The 24,451-nt window shown below is 34.7% G+C and overlaps 1 protein-coding gene across 1 annotated transcript in view; it reads right to left on the reverse strand.

Annotated features, from left to right (window-relative positions):
• Positions 1–6,825: 6,825 nt before the first annotated feature.
• Positions 6,826–24,451, reverse strand: part of tmem161b (transmembrane protein 161B) — a 41,777-nt gene continuing 24,151 nt past the window's right edge. Inside the window, 7 exon segments of the mRNA NM_213371.1 lie at positions 6,826–8,935; positions 9,023–9,119; positions 9,788–9,962; positions 12,826–12,939; positions 15,034–15,174; positions 15,325–15,385; positions 18,209–18,360. Coding sequence (NP_998536.1) covers positions 8,670–8,935; positions 9,023–9,119; positions 9,788–9,962; positions 12,826–12,939; positions 15,034–15,174; positions 15,325–15,385; positions 18,209–18,360 — 1,006 coding nt within the window. The 3' untranslated portion in view covers positions 6,826–8,669.

Raw genomic sequence — 24,451 nt, forward strand, 5'->3', positions numbered from 1 at the left:
AAATCAAGTTGCATTTGTTAATACTATTTAATGGACCTGAGCTAACACAACCTACAATGAACAATTTTTAAAAAACTTCTATTAGGCAACACAAAGTACTTCTTATTGTTAGGTAATAAATTAATGTTAACTAATAAAATCATATTACAAAGTTTTTTTTAGGTTTTTTAAAGCTTTAATGGTACATGTACAAAATTAACAGGACATGTAGACCGTCTGTTTCATACGACGTTCAAAAGTCAAAAGAAAAGTTCAAAAGAAATTGGAATATATCTGCAATATGACACAATGTGCATAAAATGTTGCCAAATTTAGTGACAGGAGTTTTAAATGAAATCAAGAATTAATACATTTTATACATTTTACATTTTATCATATTATATTATGTTTTTAAGCCTTAACAGTGCAAATAGATCATCACTGCACATAATGATAATAATCTAATGTATAAAATTAACAGGACAGTTTTATATATATACACACGCGCACGCGCGCACACACACACACACACACACACACACACACACACACACACACACACACACACACACACACACACACACACACACACACACACACATACACACACACACACACACACACACACACACACACACACACACACACACCAAAAAGATGGGAAAAAAAATTGCCAAATTTTGTTAAAATCAAGAAATTGTTTTACCTTTAATAAGTGCATTGGATGAGTTCACTGCAAAGTCTGGCTTATATTTATTGCTTCAATAAATTATTATTATCAATATTTATTAAATAATATCATTCATTCATTTTCTTTTCGGCTTAGTCCCTTTATTAATCTGGGGTCGCCACAGCGGAATGAACCGCCAGCTTATCCAGCACGTTTTTATGCAGCGGATGCCCTTCCAGCTGCAACCCATCTCTGGAAAATTTAATTCATGAAATAATGATTTAATTAATCATTAAATATTAGTCAATGTATAAACCAATAACAAATACATATAAATAATGTGTTATTCTTAATTTAAGCACACTAATACATTAATAAAAAACAAGTTGCATTTGTTAATAGTATTAAATGGACCAGAGCTAACATGAAGCAACACAATGTGCTTTTTGTTGTTATTCTATAAACAGCGTTACATTAATTAAGATAATATAATATAATATGATCAAATATTATTTGATCTTATTAATTAATGTTTTATAAGCTTTAAAGTGCAAATAGATCATTACTGCACATACAGTAATTTGATACATGTGTCCATGTATAAAATTAACAGGATATGCAGAGCGTCTGTTTCATATATTTAATTTTAGTCTAGAAAATGGAATATATCTGCAATATGGCATAAAATGTGCACATGCATAAATTACTTGTCTCACACACACACACACACACACACACACACACACACACACACCAAAAAATATTGGCAAATTTTGTAACAGATTCTTTTTTTTAATAAATTATAAGAAATCAAGAATCAATTTACTTTTAATAAGCAGATTTGATGAGTTCACAGCCGAGTTTGGCTTACCTTTAATACTGGATAATTAACAAGATTAAAAAGTGATTTAGGTCATTCAATGAAGAATTTCGGCTACGGCAAACATTAATATATGACATATTCTTATTGGGACACACACACACTAAAGAATCCGGCATTTAGAGAGAAAGCCCCACCTTGCACGTACCATCTTAATTAAATTGTTGCTAGGAAACAGAAGCAATCTTTTGGTAAATTGGCAGGCTTTAGCAAAGTATGAAGAGGCCACTCACACAATGGCGACACGTTGACTTGAAATACATCCTTGGCAAACTTACTTTCAGACTAACCCTTATTTCCCCTGTCTTTCAGGCCAGCAAACAGAGGACACAATACGAGATTCTCACCTCCACTGGTGACTTATGGGGGAATCAGCTCCTATGGCCTTCTGGGATACTATAGACGGATCATGCCTCCAGCCACTGCGCCCGGCAACTGTCTCCAGTGGCAACAATTCCTTAGTGACAAATACTTCTGTATAGGAGCCTCACTTCGGACAAACGTACAGCTGCACACAGGCAGGACAGCAAAAGGTGTTATGTCTGTGATTGTGGGAATAAATCTCATGTCTGAAGAAAGATTTCCCTGAGCAGGAAACAGTAAAGTTTTCTTTCTTCTGCCTCGAGATTTATTGTTGTGTGAACACGCGCAGCTAAGATCGTCCCACGGTTCTTCTGGAATCATTATACTCTCTCATTTACCTCATTGATTTATAGATGTAACAGACATAAGACTCACCATCCTAAGCTAACTATTGCTTTTTATGCAATAGTGCTATTTCAATCATCCACCCATTTTCTTTTCGGCTAAGTCCCTTTAAGAATCTGGGGCACCACAGCGAAATGAACCGCCAATTTATGCAATGCAGTGGATGCAGCCATCACTGTAAAACAATGCTATTTCACATGAAGCAAAATAAACATTTTTATTTTTGTTTACATTTTGTTAAGGCAAGACAGTGCAAACCAAACATTTCTGTCGATTTTGAGGTGCTGTTTTGTTAATAAAGTGTTTTTTTAGTCTAATGGCAAGAAAACATTCAAAATGTTTCTTCAATTACAACATATTTTTAAAGGTGATTTTCTCAGAATTGTTGTTTTGTGTGGTACGCCGAGAAATTGATGAATAATTAATTAAATGAAAACACTTTTAACCCTATGACGCATATAACACAGATGTGATCAGTAAATTGATTTTAATAGGCTAAACCTTTTATTTTATTTTCAGTTTTCTAATATTTGATATGTATTATTTGAAGCTATTCTCCTCCCCATATTTGTAATGGTTGGTGGGGGCATTTCCCATATTTTTACATCCCAATGTTGGCATGTATGATTTAATGACTTGCTTTTCTAACACGCAGTAAGCAGATCTAATTTATTTAAATATGTAAATCCAAATCATATATTTAAAATACCAGTTAATGTTTAGATTTTAAAGACATACAAATAAGTCAAATATACAGGCAACACCTATTTAAAAAAATATATCAAAAAGAGTTTTTATATGAATATGATGACATATAGCTTATATTTATGAGGTCTGAAGAACATTTGCAGGTTTTGATGAATAGGCTACTATATGTTAATACTTTCAATTTCAGTAAAGCAGTTTTCTTTTTACTTTAAAAACAGTGCTATTTTTGATTTAGGAGCAAAAGTTTACCTGTAAGCAGAGTTAATGTTCAAACTATTTTTAATGGTTAAAGTGGCTGACAATAGTAAATATTCTGGTAACGCACTTTACGATGAGGTTCATTAGTTAATGCAATTACTAACATGAACTAATCATGAACAACACATGTACAGCATTTATTAATCATAATTGAACATTTACTAATGCACTGAACTAACAATGAACTACTGTATTTTCATCAACTAACGTTAACTAAAATGAACAAATACAGTAGTAGATGTATAGTTCATTGTTTGTTCATGTTAGTAAATGCATTAATTAACATTAACTAATGAACCTTATTGTAAAATGTGACCAATATTCTTAATAATAGCAATTCATCCGCTTGGTTTTTGAACTGTGCAGAGCTGCAGCTGCTTTATTAGGCCTGCTACACTACTGTATTTTAATACTGGTCGTTATGACGATACTTGGAGAGACCAAGTACTTTCTACTTTGTAGAAAATGTTTTGTATGGAACGTCATTATAAAAATAATAAAAATACTCACTGGTTTTTGTTGTGTTTTTCTGGTCATTGATGTCTTCAGTGATAGTGCTGGTATGCTGGACTAATAGTGGTGTCCCATGGGGGCTTCGGTTGAGTGGCTGCCGACCTTTGCTGCCCTCGGACCACTAGCCATAGTTCAAATAGAGGCACAAGGGACACATCAGGGGCAACTAAGGGCTAAAGAGGATTATAGATCGGTGGACACACGCCTGATGAAGTCTGCTTGACCAAAACGATGTGAGGCCTTGGGATTTCATCAAAACAGAAACGTGGAATTCAGCTGTTAAGGTGCATTTCAGTCAAATTTGAATGCAAAAATCAAACGAAAAGACGTACAAACAAAATCTAGAGTGAATACTAAAATTTAAAATGGCGACAATAGCTTGTTCTGGGCGTGTGTGTAACATTAAATAATTTTTTTAAATACACATAGCCCACTATGATAGACATGCTTTTCATCTCTAGAGCTCCTCTGAAAGGTCACTTTAAGATAATTTTACACATTAATTTCAGTGAAAAATAAAACAGCATCATTATAACATGGACAAACGAAAACCTAAATATCTTCACGACAACCCATCAAAATAAAATTATATATATATATATATATATATATATATATATATATATATATATATATATATATATATATATATATATATATATATATATATATATATATATATATATATAATTCTCCTTTCCTTCCATATTTCAATTTTAACAGGATTTAAAAGCTTTAAATTTTCATTCATTCATTTTCCTTCAGCTTAGTCCCTTTGGGGTCACCACAGTGGAATAAACCGTTAACCTATCCAGCATACGTTTTACACAGCGGATACCCCTCCAGCCGCAAGCTAGTACTGGGAAACATCCATACACACTCATCCACACACATACACTACGGCCGATTTAGTTTATTCAATTCACCTAAATAAATGGATTTTGGGAAATGTAAAAGGACCTTCTGTAAAATAAATATTGTTTGTCATTGCTGTGAGATTATTGTAAGAAATATGATTTCGGAACTTTTTGTTTGAATATGAAACCTGTGATCAAGTTTTTACACTTTCTGCACACATTGTTCCAATACCATATTTCAGACATGTTTCTCATATATCACACACATATTTTATATGTTATATATATATATATATCAAAAACTTTGTAGTTTGAAATTAATAGCGTTGTAAAATTAAAACATTTTTTTAACATAATAATCCTACTTTTCTTCCCTGTTTTAATTTTAAAAGGATTTTTAAAATATGTTTTGGTAAATTTTCAATAAATTGTAAAATTGTGTTACTTGGTTTCAAGTGAACATGCTTTTTTGATATCTAAAACATTAAAACTAGCCTGGAGTCTGGACACTGATCTCCATTATAATCATAGAGTGTGGATACATTTCAATTTATAAAATTAATAAAAAAAAATAAATAAATAAATATATATATATATATATATATATATATATATATATATATATATATATATATATATATATATATATATATAAATAATGGAATTTGGGATATGTAAAAGGACCCTAGGTGAAATAAATATTGTTTGCTATTGCTGTGAGATTATTCTGTGAATTATGATTTTGGAACTTTGTTTTGATATGAAACCTGTGATCATTTACACTTTTACACATTTCAAACCCATATTTCAGATGTGTTCCTCATATTCCACACATTCTTATTTTAACACCATTGCAGATGTAAAGCTCAAGTTTATTTTCTGTAAGTGTATGGGATTTAGTGTGTGTGTGTTTTCTTCAAAACATACAGAAGAACTCTGTATATGTACATTGTTCCTATATTGTTTTACAATTCTGTTTAAATGTATAAATTACAATAATTCCTTTTAATGATCTATGTCTTTTTATCTGGGAATCCAATACTGTTTTTAAAATGACTGTAAATAATAATTGAGTAATACAATTAAAATGCGACATAATTAAAAACATAAATGCAAATTAATATTGTACAACGAGATATGAACTAATCATGAAGGTTCTTAATATGTTTTAACATACCTCAGATATTTCTCAGATTGTCCTGTCCTAAAGTCAAGCACCTTTTCCTCAGCATTCCATTTTTATGTGCGAACAGCTCTAATGTGCACAACATCTCGGAGATAAAATAAACAATTTGTAGCAAAATAAAAACAAAATTAAGAACCAGTGACAAGGGATGCAGTCAAATTAAAGGTGCTCTGATCTCACTCAGTTTATACCTGTCACTGCATCACACATTCACAAGGGGGCAGTCACTTCTGTTCAAATGCCCTGATGAGAGCTTCATCCTCAAATCATTATGGAGTGTATTTAATTGCATTAGATTTGACACTACAAACACTGTGCGTTCTCAGACACTCTACAATATATATTAAAAACATAAATAAGATCATAGCTCTCATTCTCCTCTCTATGTAAAAAAAAATATAGATGTGAATTACACAGACATGTAAATGTCTAAGTAGTTAGTTTGCAAGTAACACGTCCATGCATTGCATACAAACTGTTCCAGAGTGCATTTGCATTATGTAAAATCAAGTATAGCCTTTAAAAAAAGCCCTCAGTGCGAAACGAAAGCATCCAGATTCGTTAGCTTCCTCAAGCGTCTGTGCTTTCAGTCTATTCATTTCTGGACAAAAAGAACAAGGTTAGGTCACCCATTATTACAAGTTCTCATTATTTATTTTGCTGCTCTCAACTGAGCTAACACAATAATGAAACTCTCATTATTTAGCACAGACAGTGGAGCGGTCATTAAAAAGATACCTTTTGAGAAGATTCACTTGTTCGGGCACTGGGAACGATGACCCTCGGTGGGCCTCGGATGAAATGCTTTGAGTGAATGGAGTCTTCTTAGGGAAAGAAAAGAGCCTCTTCGCCTGTTTGTTTTGGAATTTGTCTCATTGATCCAAGAGCGGCTACTAAAAGAGGAGGCCAGTATCGACAATAGCACTCAGGACAACATTACACCAGCGAGAACCATTCACTGTGCAAATTCATGTCATTCACAGTAATTCCAACATTACAAAACTGCCAATTTTAAGAAATAAAACTTTGTAAAAAGGATTATGTGACAACGAGATTTTAAGTTTTCTTGACAATCATTTATTAAACAAACTGAAAAATAATAAATAAAGTTAAATGCATTAGACCGACAGATCAGTTCAGGCCCAAGGGTTTTAAAACAGATACGTCTCTACTGGAATACTGAAGAAAAGAAAAGTGATTTGTCTACAATATCTCAGTATGGATCAGTCATGAGCCTCGTACACTGTTATTTGGCATTAGGGTCAGAAATGTTAACATACATGCTTACTGAAAAAAAACGTAAAAAGGTGTTGTACTTAGTAACAATTTAATAAAGTTTATTTTTAATCAATTTTGGTCATTTTTCTGATTTTTAATGGTGGGGAAATCATAATAAGGCAGTGAACTAAATCCTAAAGGTTAAGACTAAATTGCCCATTGCTGATTAATAAAGGATGTGAATGTTTACAGCTAAAATAAAATTTGTGTCCTTCAATGTTCACAGCTTGAGAATCAACAACTAAAATAAAAAAGGCTTCAGCATATAGACAAATGTTGATTGTGCTGTTGATGATAAATGTCCTTGGAGGATTGATTCAACTGATATTTGTTAATGCAAAGAGCTGTAGATTTGTTAAAATAAAATCCATCATAACAACAATCAAAAATCAGGCAGGATCAATACATTCATTGTCTGCGTACCCTCCTCAAAACTCAAAACAGAGGGTGAGAATAAGACTTTACAGTAGGTCAACACTTAAAAATGACTAACAGACAAAAAAAAAAAAAAGAAAAAGAAAAAAAAACATACCTGATATGCCTCTGTGCAGTTTTTCTAACTGTAGTGCCCAATCATACAATATTAAAGTGGACCTCATTAAACTATGTTTCTTTGTGATCAAGCTGCATGTTCTCTTTTGGCTTGCACCTCTACATGTGTGCTTCCGATTTCCAGCGGGAAATACTGTACACACTCATGGGGGAAAACAAGCATACTTGGCACCTTCACATGAAACAAATCCAATCCTGTTACTTGATGCTTTACAGAAAATCAATAAGCTCTATCCAGAAACATGGAGCCCACTTAGAGGATGTGTTTGAAGTCACTGGACCCGAAATTCAAAGTGAAACATCTGACCGGTTAAATGACGGGGAAGGGTATCAGATGAGCGGAGGCCACTGCTTTAGACAGTTTTTTTGAGTTAGCTTTTATACTTGATCAAAATGCCCTTTTTAGATTTACCCACCAGCAGCAGGGGTCACTGGGAGCCTGCAGGCACTGATGTTAACACACAAACCGTCACTCTCACATGCGCTTGCGCGCTCACACACACTTAAATTATCTATCAGTCTTCTTCAGTCAAATGAAACACTCCTGGCGAGGAAGCTGGGTTCAGACCCTCAGACAATAGACAAATAAATACACCTTTAATACGCACATTTCTCCTGGATGAATCCCCTCACTTCACTCTCCCAGCTTGACTAAAAACACTGTTTTGACTTCACATACCAACAATGAAAACCTCTCGTACAGCAGAACCCAGTATCTACTTAAGAGAAGTATACCAACTTAAAAAAAAAATGCTATTAAAAATCGTCGTTCTTATGAAATTCATTAAAAATAAAATGAAGTACATCAAAGACCATGAGTGATCCCTTCCTTCCAACCTTCTAGTGGCTCATAAAAAAGTCAGCATTTCAAGGTCTACTTCAGTTGGCATCCCCTGTTCGTTGATGCATTAATGAATTCATTACAGTGAGTGAATTATGACTGTTGTCGTTTGTGAATTTGTTAGGTTAAAACAATGCGGAAGTCCTTCAGAGAAGAACCCGACTGATATGGTTGTAGGAAAGGGGAATGTTTGAGTGTCTCGTGCTGCACAGTTCAGTCGAAACAAGCCCTTTAAGATGCTATGCAGCCATCAGATACTGGTGGTAGAAAAGGCCGAAGAGAGAGGTGGAGAACAAACACGCGGCGATCCACCAAGTGAAGAAAGACAGAAGCCCTCGAAAAAGCAAGGGGGAGAAAACAGTCCTCAGCCCCCCAAGTGCAACCGACAGCTGGGCCACAGTTTGAGAGGCCTCCATCTGGCTTTGCCCCACCTCGGCAGGGCTAGAGTCCTCGTTTGATAGACACGGCAAACTCTCATCAGAGTAAATCACCCACGAGTGTCCACCTGGGGGTTGAATAAGGAGTCTGAAAATTTCAAGAAACCCAACGGGGCTGATAGAGATTGTGTCAAGAAGAACTTCAATGCACTTACCTAATGTCTTTAGCAGCAAAGTAGTGTGTAACAGCATCACCAGAGGCGCAATGTACTGTAGAGCTATTACACACAGGTAGTAAAAGACTCGGGCCACCTGTGTGAGGGAAAACAAATTTGCAGTTAAAACACTTAGGCAAATTTTGTTCAAAACAAGCAGCTTGGCAGGAGAGGAGCTCATCAAACAGACTTGCTGAAACCATCACTGGGAGCTTAAGTACAGAGGGAGGCTGCGAGCATATGATTTTGCAGCAGATGTAAGACCAGACACCCCTGCGACTCTACAGCCATTTGCGAGTCTCACTTATGGCTTGGAACATCAAACGGGCTCTTTTCCTCAGCCCCAGCTGTGGAGTGCTGTGGGTTTTGATCCTTGCGCTCCACTAAACTCAAATAGCCTCCTCATTTTGGAGCTTTGAGGGCAACAATGCCACGCAGTCCTTTTTCATACCGACATATTTCCACCTTTGAGGAATGTCGACACTGTAATGTAGGCCTCTAGAGTAGACGCCACAAGAGGGTCCCTGAGTGCATTTATTAACTAGTATCAGATCAAACATCACAAGAACAATCCACTGAAGATGCTCGGGATAAGGGCCAAAAATAAAAGATGCCTTTGTGTTCGATAATGTAATTGCAAATTATCGACATTATTCTGAGACTACCTGCTATCTTTGGGATTTTTGATATAATGACAAGTCGTTTATCTGAAAGAACAAGATGTAACAGGAGCATGAAAAAAAAAAGTGTTAAAAGTCTATGTACCATTTTTTGGAGGTCCACAGTACTAATGCGTCCCGCTTCCTTCTTCATTTGTAAGACGCCCTTCTGGGCCAAGTTGAGGTAGGCCTGGAGATGATGCCGCATCATGGCTAGTCTCAGCACACAGAGAAGCAGGATCACCCACAGACGCAATGTGTCATACGTCTTCTCAGACATTCTGCAAGCAGATGAAGAAGAGTGACACACTCGATCATGGCCAGTAAAAAAAGCCCCAACTTTGGCATTTGACTTGAGTAATGAAAGTTAAACAAAAGTATCAAGGAAAAAAACAAAACATCAATTCAAGTAAACAGAAAGAACATCTTTTGTTATCGCAATGTGAAGCATTTATGAATAGAAAATCGAGAAGAAAACTGCAAGTCATGCCTAGATTGCCTGGCAGTGCTAGGAAGGATATTTTAAAAAGGTAATTTTGAAAAGTAATTAAATACTAAAAGCAACCATATTTTAAAAAGTAGTGTAGTTTTCCACTACTTTATTAATTAATCTGATTAACTTTTATTACTATTTGATTACTTAGAAGATATCACACACTATCTTCCCTTATTTGAGCCAATCAAATGAGTCAACATTTTTTAGAGTGTGTTAGTATGAACCCATCAGACTTGATCTGAATAAATATCCAAATCAAAAAGTGATAGTTCCCTCAAAAATACAATTCTGTCATCAAAAATCCATGAATAACACTTAGTTCAGAAATTATTTGGTTCTAGATTATTTAGACAAAGAGGTTGGTGATAAAAAGCTGTTGTTTGTGGAGCTGCTTAATGATCCTCTGCTGAGATTTTAAGAGATTCCACGTATTATAATTCAGCTGATTTCATTGAGGCAGGGTTTCTACATGTTTCATCAAGTCAAATTCAAGACTTTTTAAGACCTTTTTAAGACTGTGATGAATGAAATTTCAGACTTGCACAAGGCTAAACGCTAACAATTTTTTAATGGCCAAGTTAAACCTTAAAATAATTAAAAACAAATGTTATTGTAAGGAAAATAATTAAACCATATTAATAAGTAAATAGTTACCAAATAAACGTTTCTTTAAACTTTTACTGAAATATATTGTTAGTGATTGGAAAGTTGCTGGCCCAATTGGGTATAACTTTACAAGGACAAAGGAAATAAAGACCCATTTAACAGGATTTACAAACTATAACACAACATTTCAGTGGTTTTAAGACTTTTTTAAGGCCTAACATTTGGTTTAGGGCTGTCTAGGGCTGTGACTGAAGTCAGTTGTAGTTTTGTGTTTCTCTTCTGTATTTTTGTTTATTAATAGCAGGTGTTAGCAGGCTAATTATTCCTTTCATTGTCTCATTAACTTGAGTAACTTTAACTCAATTTAGAGACATGCCAAATACTATCTAAACCAGTGGTCTTCAACTTTTTTATTACCGCGGACCAGTCAACGATTGATAATTTTACCGAGGACCGTAGGGGGGGGAGTTGCTAGGCGACCATCAACCATTTCCCCAGTGGAAGACAAGCTGACAAAACAGCTGTCACTCTGATACGGATTTTATTTATAGAAAAAATTACAAAGCACTGCAGTGTTTGGGTGTTCTGTGTTTGTCTGAGATAATTAGTCTTAGCAAAGTATGTATATTCAATACAAGTTGATCGGTCAGTTCTTGTCACGTGACTCGCAGTGCGCTCGCAGGATTCATTCAATTGGGTGTGTCTGGTCTGAAAGGCCCCAGCCCATCAAGCAGCTTGTGCGCACAAGCCGCGCACCCTTATTGGAAGCAACAAACTTGTGCGAACTAGAAAAGACATCATATGCGAACGGCCCCTAAAAGGCCCCCATCATTTGGGATTCACCTGATTTGTTGCCAACTGGGTTGTGGATCCATGGCCCTGTAGTTGCGGACCCCTGATCTAAACTGAGTAAATTTTATTTAGAAGATTTGCACCCTTTACTTGTTCAAGTCCAATTTTATATTCTTTCTTATGTTGAACACAAAACACATTTTGAAGAAAGCTGTAAACCAACTATTGACTACCATGGTATTTGTTTTTGCTACTATTTGAGTCAGTAGTTACATATTTTTAGCTTTCTTCAAAATATCTGCTTTTGAGTTATACAGAATAAAGAAACTAATGAAAATTTAGAACCACCTGAAGACTCCTACACACCGGGACGGTTTTCGTTTGTGTTTATCGTCGGCGCTACACAACTTTACACCCGCTTGTGACACAGGAGGAGAGGAAGTTCACATGCTTGTTGTTGAAGTTACTGGTGACTCGAACAAGCATGGATGGTTCAAGCAGCAGCTCCAGCTGTAGCGATGAAAAAATGATTATTGTTCACAAGAGCAATAAGCAGCTAAACGTTCACATCACCTCTGGGCATCTTCTTCAATGTGCGCTCGCAGTTTTGTGCTTGAGTGCCTCCAAGTGCTGTTTACTGTAACTTCAGCAGCTCCGTGCATGTAAACAAAAGTGCCGATCTAATTGGTGGGCATGGTTTTGACCGGGCGCGTCAATACAAAAAACGAGCATGAGGCGTTTTTTAAAAAATTACGCTTTTGCCCCAGGCGTTTTGCACGTTGGTGTACACGATCACATTGACGCCCGTTGTTTAGTCAGGAGATAAAAACGTCTCGGTGTGGACGGGTCTTGAGAGTGACTAAATAGCAGGTAATTTTCCATTTATGGGTGAACTATCCCTTTAAGATCCACGACTCAAACTAACCCTCAGTGGGAAATAAACATGTGAAATATTCAAATGAGATTCAATGAATTCCACAAAGAGTAAATTGTTACTAACTTTTACAAAAACTCAAATTTAATTTGCCCAAATTGCAGTCTTTGTTGTGTCAAACAAATCCATCTTAAAGGTAGAATAAATTAATATAATCTATGCCTTGTACCTATACATACAAAGTGCAAATAACCTTTCTTTATAATACTGTGAACCAATGAAACAAGTCAAAAAACACCAGAAATGTGCATACAAAATGTTATACTTTGAGGTAAAGAATCATTAATTTGATAAACTAGTGATGTGAGGTACTCACAAAGGCACATTGTCTTTTCCAAATGTGGGATTTGTTATGTAATCCTTTGTTATGGGCTTCACCCATAGCAGTACCATGATTAAAGGGGCCAAGAAGTTGATATGCAGCAAAGTCCTGAAATATGAATGCATAAAAACAACAGATTAGTCATCATCACAGACCAGTGCATTAATATTAGTGGAGCATCAAATGTCATAAAATACCACAGCTTTAAATATAGCATTTTCCAAGCACAAAAAGCATGAATGTAATCCAGGCCAAAAAGAGGTGTAACTGTAAGCCCCATAGTGTCATGAGAGCAGGTATGGAGAGCTGGCCACACTGAAGAGGATTAGCTATGTGAGATGTGTAATGCTTAACTCCTCTTTTGTAACACAGTTACCCTAGAGCTCAGTGCTGGCTGAAAATGGAGACAGGGTCTGAGGTAATACTTATAACTGGCTGAGGATGTGGTCAGACACTGACTATCAATGTAAATTAACATGGAATTATTGCTAGTTGGTATCCTTTTTTTAAAGCAAACTTGTTATATTCAGCTTGACAAAAAATAAATAAATAAATAAAAATAAATAATAAAAATAAAAAAAATCCAGATCTAAATATATAACATGCAGCCACTGTTTTGGTGTTCTTGTTAGCCGTTCTTTGACAATCTGGTCTGGTTGGATTAAAAAAAAGAAGATACTTCAAAAAGTAATAATATTTAAATATAATAAAATATAATTTCTAAAATGCATCAATACATTTAAAATTACTGACACCATATTTTATACATACGCTCACCAGCCACTTTATTGGGTACCCCTGTCCAACTGCTCGTTAACACAAATTTCTAATCAGCTAATTACATGGCAGCAACTCAATGCATTTAGGCATGTGGACATGGTCAAGACAATCTGCTGCAGTTCAAACCGAGCATCAGAATGGGGAAGAAAGGTGATTTAAGTGACTTTGAACGTGGCATGGTTGTCGGTGCTAGATAGGCTGTTCTGAGTATTTCAGAAACTGCTGATCTACTGGGATTTTCACGCACAACCATTTCTAGGGTTTACATATAATGGTCTGAAAAAGAGAGAATATCCAGTAAGCGGCAGTTCTGTGGGCACAAATGCCTTGTTGATGTCAGAGGTCAGAGGAGAATGGCCAGACTGGTTTGAGCTGATTGAAAGGCAACAGTAACTCAAATAACCACTTGTTACAACCGAGGTATGCAGAAGAGCGTACCTCTGAGTGTACAACACATCCAACCTTGAGGTGGATGGGCTATAGCAGCAGAAGAACACCCTGAGTGCCACTCCTGTCAGCTAAGAACAGGGAAATGAGGCAACTATTGGCAAAGGCTCACCAAAATAGGACAATAGAAGATTGGAATAACGTTGCCTGGTCTGATGAGTCTCGATTTCTGCTGCAACATTTGGATGGTAGGGTCAGAATTTAGCATCCTCAATATGAAAGCTCGGATCCATCCTGCATTGTATCAACGGTTAAGGACCAATTGAGCATTTTCTCAATCATATATGGTCAAAGAACAGCTAATAAGAGCAACAAAACTACTGAATTGGCTGGTTTAATAAAAATCAGTTACTTCAAAAAGTAATTATTACTATTCACATAATTTAAAATAATAAAAAAACACTATATAGCCTTTAAACAAAATATATATCAAAACCCAAAACGTTTAAAAACAATAACATCATATTTCATAAACATATTGCCATTAACTTTAAAAAAAAACATTTAATGCCTTCTCAGGCATGTACAAATCGTGTATAATCTATCCTTTAGTTGAAAAAGTTAATTATTCTGCAAAATATCTGAATAACAAAAAATAACGTTCTCTAAATGTATAGCTCATTATGTCATGAACTAATTTCTCGCCTTGTTAAAGCATATGCAATTATCTTGATAAATGTAGCCGTTTTATAGTTAAAACAATATAATTTTTTCAAAATATAAATAATTAATCTGGTTCCTTGAACCTGGTTTATACAGAACAGATGAATTTATGTACATTATTTAAGCAAGTATTTTATAATGGTAATTAAGTTACCTGACCTTACTTTGCTTTTTCAGCAGAAATGTAATTTGATAACTGAATTGCTTATTAAATCTAATTGCGCCTACACTGGACATCATCAAGGACAATATCAATTATGTAAACGCATTAAAGTAGACTTATGATTATTGAAACATTATTGAAATATTTACTGTGTGACTTTGCAGTTGTTTAGCGTGAGGGCATCGAGATGCATCTGGGCCAATCGCAGGCCGGGGAAGGTGAGAAAGGCTCCAATGAGAGCGCAGAGAAGTGCCAGGATCAGCTTAAAGGTTAGCTTGGATATGGGGCCCCTGTAGAGACGGAGGTAGAGAACAAAGCCTGTTCACCGCAGGGAAGCACAAACCATCACATACACTGCTTAATCTCAACCCACAGAGACATGCTATACTGTAAACACAAACACACACCCTACGTGGATGATCACTGGCCATAATACTCACTGAGACTCGAGGCCTTGATTCTCCAAAAACTGCACGGCACTTTCGGAAAAATTTGCAAAGCCTACAAAAAGAAGAAACTGTTTATTGAGAAACTTTCTTACAAATTCTTATAACAAATGTCAAAAAAATAATGAATTAAAGTAGATGTGGGCAATATTTATAGTCTAAAACAGGGATCACCAAACTTGTTCCTGGAGGGCCGGTGTCCAGCAGATTTTAGCTCCAACCCTAATCAAACGCACCTGAACAAGCTAATCAAGGTCTTACCAGGTATACTTGAAACACCCAGGCAGACGTGTTGAGGCAAGTTGGAGCTAAACCCTGCAGGGCACCGGACCTCCAGGAATGAGATTGGTGACCCCTGGTCTAAAATAATATAATAATTTTTGATTTATAAATGACTAAATTTACATGGACATCAGTAATGATGATATGATAAAGTGTATTCAAGGTGTTTACATGAGTTGCTTTTTGAATGTTCCTTTCATGAAACCCATTTTATATATTAAATAGCATATAGATCCATTAACCTCAGTGTGTCTCCACGCTATCCACATTTCCACCGGAGTTTCATGCAATTTCAGGTGTTTAATTTTTAATTTGTCGACTTTAACTGCAGTTTGGCACTTTTACTTTCATTCAGGAATATTTCATTCAAGCCCCACGTGACAAACCAGTGTTTATATGCCTGTGCTGTACTTTAATAATGCAACTATGACCTTTATCTGATTAAATGGAAGGAAGAAAAAACATGTAGTAATGTCTTAACTGTGTTAAAAATGGATTATTGGCGTCCATGTAAACTTACTCATTGTGCACACTGACATTATCGAGCATGTCACTTTTGTTACTAATACCAAAAAGACTAAATCAATATCAAGCAATATGTATTAGACTACTTTAAAATCTTTTTACAATGCTGATGAAAAATGTAAAGAGAGGTTCTCAAAATCGTAAATAAAAAATAAAATGCCAATGTACTTAATTTAAGAATTATATAGGGACATTTTTAAAAATGATTTTCAGTGCTGAAAACTAACAATCACACAGAATAGGATTCACCTACAGATCACTGCCACATATGGTGAACAGCATTGGATACACTTCCAAAGTTTCAAAGTCATCATCTCGTTGGATATATTTTACTAGGATTTCGTGAGACCTGTGTGTGGTTTTCTTAACAGTTTACTTTATAAACAAAGCTATCATAATGGCTAACATAGAAAAAAGGAGTGCTGTTGTGTTTACAGTTGTGACAATTAGTACTTGTCAAAATCAACTATGCATAGTTTATGGCTAAGTCCAGTGTTGCTATAAGAAAACAGAAACAAAATTGAGAAAACATTGTTACAAATTATTTAAACAAATATCGTAAAGAATGAAAATAAAATTATAGTAGATGTGGCAACATTTATAGTCTAAAATAATATAATAATTTTTGATTTGTCATTGTGCACATTGACATCAAGCAAGTCACTTTTGTTGCAATACAAAAATATAAATAAATATTTATTTAAAAAAATATATATCAATGTTCAGCTTTTTTAAAAAGAACATTAGAATGATGATGAAAAATATACAGGGCTTTTAGCAAGAATTTCCTAAAACGTATTAATAAAATACAAATGTACTTAATTTAGGAATTATATGGGAACATTTAATACATTTGTATTAAAATCATGGCTAATACAGAAAAAAAAAGAATATTGTTGTGTTTACAGTTGTGACAATACTTATCAAAATCACCTATGCATAATTTATGGCAAAGTCCAGTGTGTGCCAGGATCATGGTTTTGCTGCACATTTGGGCTGCTTTGAAAATGCAGTTGCTAAAAAAAAAAAGCTATGAGTTGAGTTTTTTATAATATGCCACAGCTTTCTAAATGTTTTGTTCTTGCAAAAACAAAATGAAAACTGAATCAATTATTAATGGAAGTAATTAGAATGCCCAAAAACTCATGCAAATGAGTAAAATCGTTTGATGGCAGGTCAAATATTTAAGGATCACTCTACTTTTTTTGCAAATATTAATTTTACAAGTCACCTACAGTCAAACAACTGAGATTTACCATTTGTGAATTCATTCAATCACTCTCTGAAACAGGCGGGGGCACTAATAGCTTAGCATAAATAATAAAATTGCACCATTAGCATTTAATTAAATTCATATATATATATATATATATATATATATATATATATATATATATATATATATATATATATATATATATATATATATATATATATATATATATATATATATATATTTATATATATATATATATATATATATATATATATATATATATATATATATATATATATATATTTTTTTTTTTTTTTTTTTTTTTTTTTTTTCATCAGATCTATTTTATAAAGTTACTTAGAAGTGTTGTTTAGTGTAAAAAGTCAGTTAGTACTTTAATACATATACTGTCTACAAGTATTTGTATTACAAAATATTAGAGAAAGCATGGTAAACCTTTTCCTTGTGGGATTTCAGCAATTGACTGGTTGGACAAGGAAATAAATTGGGATACTTTTCATTCCTTTTGGCTGGGTTATGAGTTGTCAATGGGCTGGGATTTTCAGACTCTTTAAAGCACATCCAAGAGTTTTAGATGCTGTAGGGACATCAATGTTATATTTTCAATACATCAGAAATTTCACTACAAAATCATTTCTACAAATTGTCTGTATGTGAGCGCATGTAGGTTTATACCTTACTTGCTTTGTTAGATCAGCATAGTTTCATAGCTTACATGAACTATTTAGTGTGTAATGTTGGACTACAATGAAAGATATTGCAGTCTTAAATTCTGTGATACCACATACTGCATATATAGAAACCAATATATTAAAAAATAACTTGACACTTTACCTGTCTCGAGGCCAAATTCCAAGTAGTTCTCTGTGACGATAAGGATAGCCATGGCTTTCACAAAGAAGAAAAAGGCAAAGGTGATGCAGAGGGAACGCTCACCGCCTTCTTCTAGTCTGAAGTAGTGAGCCGTGAGGGAGAAAAGGATCTTCCTGAGAGAAAATAAAGCTAAGGAAAACGTTCAAAAATAAAAATAAAAACATTTGTACCTTACACACAGAAACTGCTCTGAACAAACAAATACATACATTCAGTCATTCATTTTCTTTTCGGCTTGGTCCTTTTATTAATCTGGGACGCCACAGCGGAATGAACCGCCAACTTATCCAGCCTATATTTTACTTAGCGGATGCCCTTCCAGCTGCAACCCATCTCAGGGAAACATCCATACACACTCATACACTACAGACAATTTAGCTTACCCAATTTACCTATACCACATGTTTTTAAGCTGTGGGGGAAACCGGAGCACCCGAGGGAAACCCACGCGTACACAGGGAGAACATGCAAACTTCACACAGAAACACCAACTGACCCAGCCAAGGCTCGAACCAGCAACCTTCTTGCTCTGAGGTGACAGCACTACCTACTGTGCCACCGCGTCGCCTACAAATACATATATAAATGCTTGAATTAATTTTAAACCTAAGAATTATTATTTTTTTGACATTATTGATAATACACACCTGACAAAACTAAATTGTTAAAGCAATTCACACTGACAAGAATTCACGAAAATGGCAAAAAAAAAAAAAAAAGTATTATGCACGTCAGGTCATGATGGCACTGTTACTTTGAGAAGAAACAAGTCAAGTACTTGCACAAGCAAACTGACTAAACATAACATACAGTTGGGAAAAAGTTTTTTTTTTTTTTTTTTTTTCTGGGAATAATATTTCTAAAGGAGCTGCTGACATGGAATTGAACCAGATTTTGTTAAAAACCCAAACAATACACACATTAAAAATAAGAAAACAAAACAAAAAATCTGTTGTGTAATAATGAAATGACCAAAAAGAAAGTTCTGAACTACTAAAAAGTGTTTAATACTTTATTTAAATGGATTTTTTAATGATGCCAGCTTAAAGACATCTCTCATATGGCGAATGAAGTCTTGATGGTTCTGTGGGTTTCATCTATCAAATCTGAGCTTTATGTTGTAATTTTTATTGGAATAGAGTCAGGTGATTGGCTGGGCCTTTCTACAGCTTGATTTTCTCTCTCTGAAGCCATTTGAGAGTTTCTTTGGTTGTGTTTTTGATGAAATGTCCACACCGGTTTCATCTTCATCATCCTGATAATGTAGATGTTGGGCTGAAGCAGCTGAGATTAATTTACACTGACAATGGGCGGAAGGTTGCTGAATAAGTACTGAGAAATTTCAGCTGCTGTCTAGACTCTTACTGCCTATTTACTCTTCCCTTTATTCAAGTGTTCAATACTTTTTCCTGAGTCATTTCATTTTATTACACATAGCTTAATTTGTAAACTAATTAAATTTATAAAATTATTAAATTATATTATATTATATTATATTTCTTTGGTTGTTACCCCCATCCAGTGAAAACTTCAAGTCATTGGCACTTTTAGGAGTGTTTTCTGAGAAAAATAGTGATGTTAAATACTTGTTTCCCCCATAGTACATGCATGTGACGTTTTCTACTTTTCTACTTTAAACTTGTACAATATATGTAATTTATAAAATATATTAGATGACATCATAATAAAAAAAAAAAAAAAACATTACATAAAATAAATTTGAAACCCAAAACAGTGTTAAGTGAATGCATTCTAAACGATAAATGATCTCTCTGCATTGGTTTTCGGGCAGAAAGTTTTAGTCAACGTCATCCTTGCTTGAAAAAGAAAATCAAAGTAAAGCTGTACAGGTCGTTCACATATCATATGAGAAGCACAAAACACAGGCTTTATACACATAAATACTTCTGTATAAATGTTCATTACTAACCTTTATGTGAACAGGATTTGATTATAACTGAAGATCAATGATAAATATGAAATGCGAAATAGCCTACTGTATATAAGGTCTGTGATTTTATAAAATAATAAATAAATAAATGCAACATATATGAACACATACAGACCTTTACAGTCTTTGATATGTTCCCATTTACAGAAAAGCTACACACAACATACATTTAGTCCTTATTTAAGAACAACACCCAACATAAAGCCCAGTCAGTGCAAACCTCTCATCTGTATCTTTAATCTTCCCCAGCACATGTAACCTCTTGTTAGAAAGTAATTTCCTCATTTTGAGTTCATAATAGTCCAATAGGTGATGATAATAGTTAAACATGGCAGTTTGTTCATAGTTTGGGTTGCTGAAAGAATCATTTCGCTCCTTTGTTTTTTCAGGCTTCTCCTTTGTTTTTTGCACTTCATTCTCACGTTTGTTCGTTTCTGAAAGGAATATACTTCAATAATCACACGCATGTTATTATCATCAGCTCAAGAAGTTCGTTATTTCAAATATAGATGCGCAGCGAGCTCACGCGAGTGAAACCACTTGCGCTTTAGTAGGCCTTGTAAACAACAACAGTGTACACTCCAGTACTCTCTGCTCTTCTTCTTGCCTTTGTGGCTGTTCATCAAGACGATGTCAAGGTTTGTTTGAGCTCTGATCAACCCTGGGTCAACCAAAAACAAGCTGTACTGTAGGGTCCACTGAATGGAAACGGGCTATTACAGGACAGGCACTGCATCCTCTTATCTCCACCTGCTCCTGAAGGTCTACATTCACTCCCCTCAGGGTGTGATGCCATTGCAGAGAGGCTTTAAGTCACTTTCCAAAACCTTTTTGTTCAATGTTCCTCACTGGTGGAATGATCTTCTAATTCACATACGGACTATGGACACACTAGTATCTTTTACATGACAACTAAAAACCCATCTCCAGAACCCCGGTGAATACCAAAACCACCTATACAAGCACTTTCTATCTCTCTCTCAAAAAAAAAAAAAAAAAAATCTACTCTAGAACTTAATTCTCTGAGCACAAACACTTCTCTGTGTATTGCCTCTTCTTGTTGAATACGCTGAATGCCTCCTCAATTGTAAGTCGCTTAGGACACAAAAAAAAAAAATATATTTTATCTGAGTGTGAACAATCTTTTATCTCAAAATATCTTTCATTTTGAAACAAGACCGTATTCTCTCGATCACATCTCGGTCACTTGACCGTCCGAATTTAACCAAGCAGCAAAATGAGTTAAGAACAGACGTCTTTGGAAAGTTTCTTTGTAAAGAGGAAAAGGTTCAGTGAAGAACCTACAAACTGCCAAGGAATAGATCCACAAAACATTTGTCAACAAACCAGGTGAATCTACCATGTCTGTGCAAGAAGATCAACTGCTGGGGATCGCAAATGAGCACGGCCTTTTAGGGGCCATTCCTATATCACCTCTTTCTAGTTCACGCAAGTTCAATATTTACAATGAAGGTGACACGCTCGTGCCTTCCAGATCCACACAGGTGATTAATTATTATTATTTAACATTTCGGCAGACTAATTATCTCAGACAAACACGGGACACCCAAAAACTGCAGTGTTTGTAATTTTCTCCATAAATAAAACTTGTATCAGAGTGACAGCAATGTTTTGTCAGCTTGTCATCCTCTGAGAAAACGGTTGAGTGTAGCCTTGAAACCTTTGAAAACACCACCCTCCGGTCCGTAGTAAAATTGTTAAGCGTTGACCGGTTTGTGGTGATAAAAAGGTTGGGGACCACTATGCTAAACGACTAAATGTAAAAGACCACAAATACTCACACACTACCAAGTCATCCCAGACACAACAAACTCACAAAGAAACATGCACTTTATCTGAAAAATGAAAACAATGTGTGTTCTAAAATTGACCCAATATACGAAACATTTAACATCATTATGTGGCTTTTACAGAGTACACAACACTCTGTGAAATCTGTCAACTTTCCGCCCTGACTGTGTCCAAACACTCTTCACATTACCTGACTTCAATTTAAAGAAATGCATTTAAAACACCCCCCATGAACCATTGTCAAAGATAATTTCCCTAAGGTGAGAAACGACAAATTTGAAAAGCAAAGACAGAAAACGTCCAGCTGCGCCTCTCCTGTTACAGCAGCTCGCCCGTATGTGCCAGTTTTGATTATACTGGTCTAGGGTCAATCATTCAACTTGTGGCTACGTCGCGCAAATCTGCAAGGCAAGCGGGCGGCCATCTGAGAAAATGTTTCAGTGACCATCACTTTGACAAGGCCATTTTCCGCCAGCACACACTCTCCACTGAGATCAGGAAAAATGGCTCCTTCCTGTCCACATTCAGCCATTTGCACACATATAGACCTATCATCATCGTCATCATCTTCATCACCCTACCAGGCACCTTCCTTCCTTCCTCTCCTTTTTTCCCAGGCAAATCAGTCTGGTGGGCCGTGAAAATTGGGCCTCCAATCTTCTGTGGCAGGCTGAGCTAGGTAAAGGGCAGCGGCGAGCGGAGGGAGATTGATCTTTGTGGACTGTGCCGGGGTTAATGTGTGTGATTTGCCGAGGCACTAGAAGGGGAAAGTAGCAGGTAAAAGGCAACAGGTGCAGCTTTCATCACTCACGGCTAGACTGTCCCTGCTCCGAGCATGAAAATTGAGCTTCTCCATAAGGGTTGTCTTTTACAAAGGAGGTTTTATAATTTGGGAACTGTAGGCATGTTTTTGAATAAAAAACTTTAAAGGTTTATTCTGAGGTTCCGTTAAAAAAAGCTAAATCTCGCTATTTACACTACAGGTCAAAAGTTTAGGGTCAGTATGATTTTTAAATGCTTTAAAATAAGCTTATCCTGCTCATCAAGGCTGCATTTATTTCATCACAAATAAAGTACAAATTGTAAAATTGTGAAATGTTATTGCACTATAAAATAAAAGTAGTTCAAAAGTAGTTTATAATTTAATTTAATCATTTATTCAAGTGGTTTTAACAATGAATTTTCAGCCTCATTACTCCAGTCTTCCAAGTCACATAATATTTTAGAAATCACTCTAATATTAGTTATTATTATTATTGTTAACATTTGTATTATTATTATTATTTTAATTATTAATGGTAATAGTAATAAAAGCAATAACTGACTGGAGTAATAACTAATAATTCATTTAAAACTACAAACAATAAAAAGCAGTTATTTAAAATACAAATAAATATTTAACAATTTAAACATTTATTTTTACATGTAATAAATTCCGCCTTGATGAACAGAATCCTTTTTTTTTAAATAATTAATTAAAATAAAAACCAAAAAAATAAAAAATAAATTGACACCAAACTTTTGACCCATAGTTTATATACAGTATTTTTTGTGTTCAACAGAAGAAAGAAACTCAAATAGGTTTTTTTATTTTAGGTTTTCACTTTATAAACAAGTGAAGGATGTGTAGATGATTACATAATTCATTTTTTTCTTTTTTTTTTGGTGAACTATCCTGTTAATTTTAATTTGTAATTTTATAGGGCACTGAATAATGAATAAAATATAATTACAACAAGCAAGATAAAAGTGAAATAAACTATTCTTATGGTTTTCTGGGGAGTCAAACTGTATTCAGATACAGAAATTAAATAATTAGTACAATAGTACTGCATAGTCTTCATTGTATAAATAATACAACAATGTGCATCTTTATAAGTTACAAACAGTGCAATTTCTTGTGCCTAAATGCTTTACTCTTTCTTGAAATCAATCAAGCCTTTATTTGTCACTACACTTTCGTATAAATGCACATGTTCTTCCACCAATCAAAACTGCTTTTATCTAAAAATGAAATACATGTAAATAAAAGTAATTGTAAAAATGCAATATTGTGTAAATAACAGATTCTTCAGAAGTGCATTCATGTAATATTTCTTACCACTGTTGACAGTGCATACTATTTTATAGTAAACTTATACTGTTATTTTTTACATATATATAATACCAATTAGTCAAAAATTTAAGTCTTAAAGTCTTTAACAAAAAATGCAATTTTGATCAATTTTATTTATTCTTTTACTGTAAAAAATAAATATATAAAATGACTTATCACATTTGTAACTATGGCCCAATCTCAATTCTTGCACTTAGTCCTTTCCACTACCCCTCATTTTATGCATTCACATGAAGAGGTAGGGGTGTCCCAATTCTCTTTAGGTTCAAGGCGTTGGGCTAAGGGGAAGGGCTAGATAGCCCTTGAAACATAGACTCTTCAGGAC

Source organism: Danio rerio, chromosome 5, assembly GCF_052040795.2.
Source record: "Danio rerio strain M-AB ecotype USA chromosome 5, GRCz13ab, whole genome shotgun sequence".
Lineage (NCBI taxonomy): Eukaryota > Metazoa > Chordata > Actinopteri > Cypriniformes > Danionidae > Danio > Danio rerio.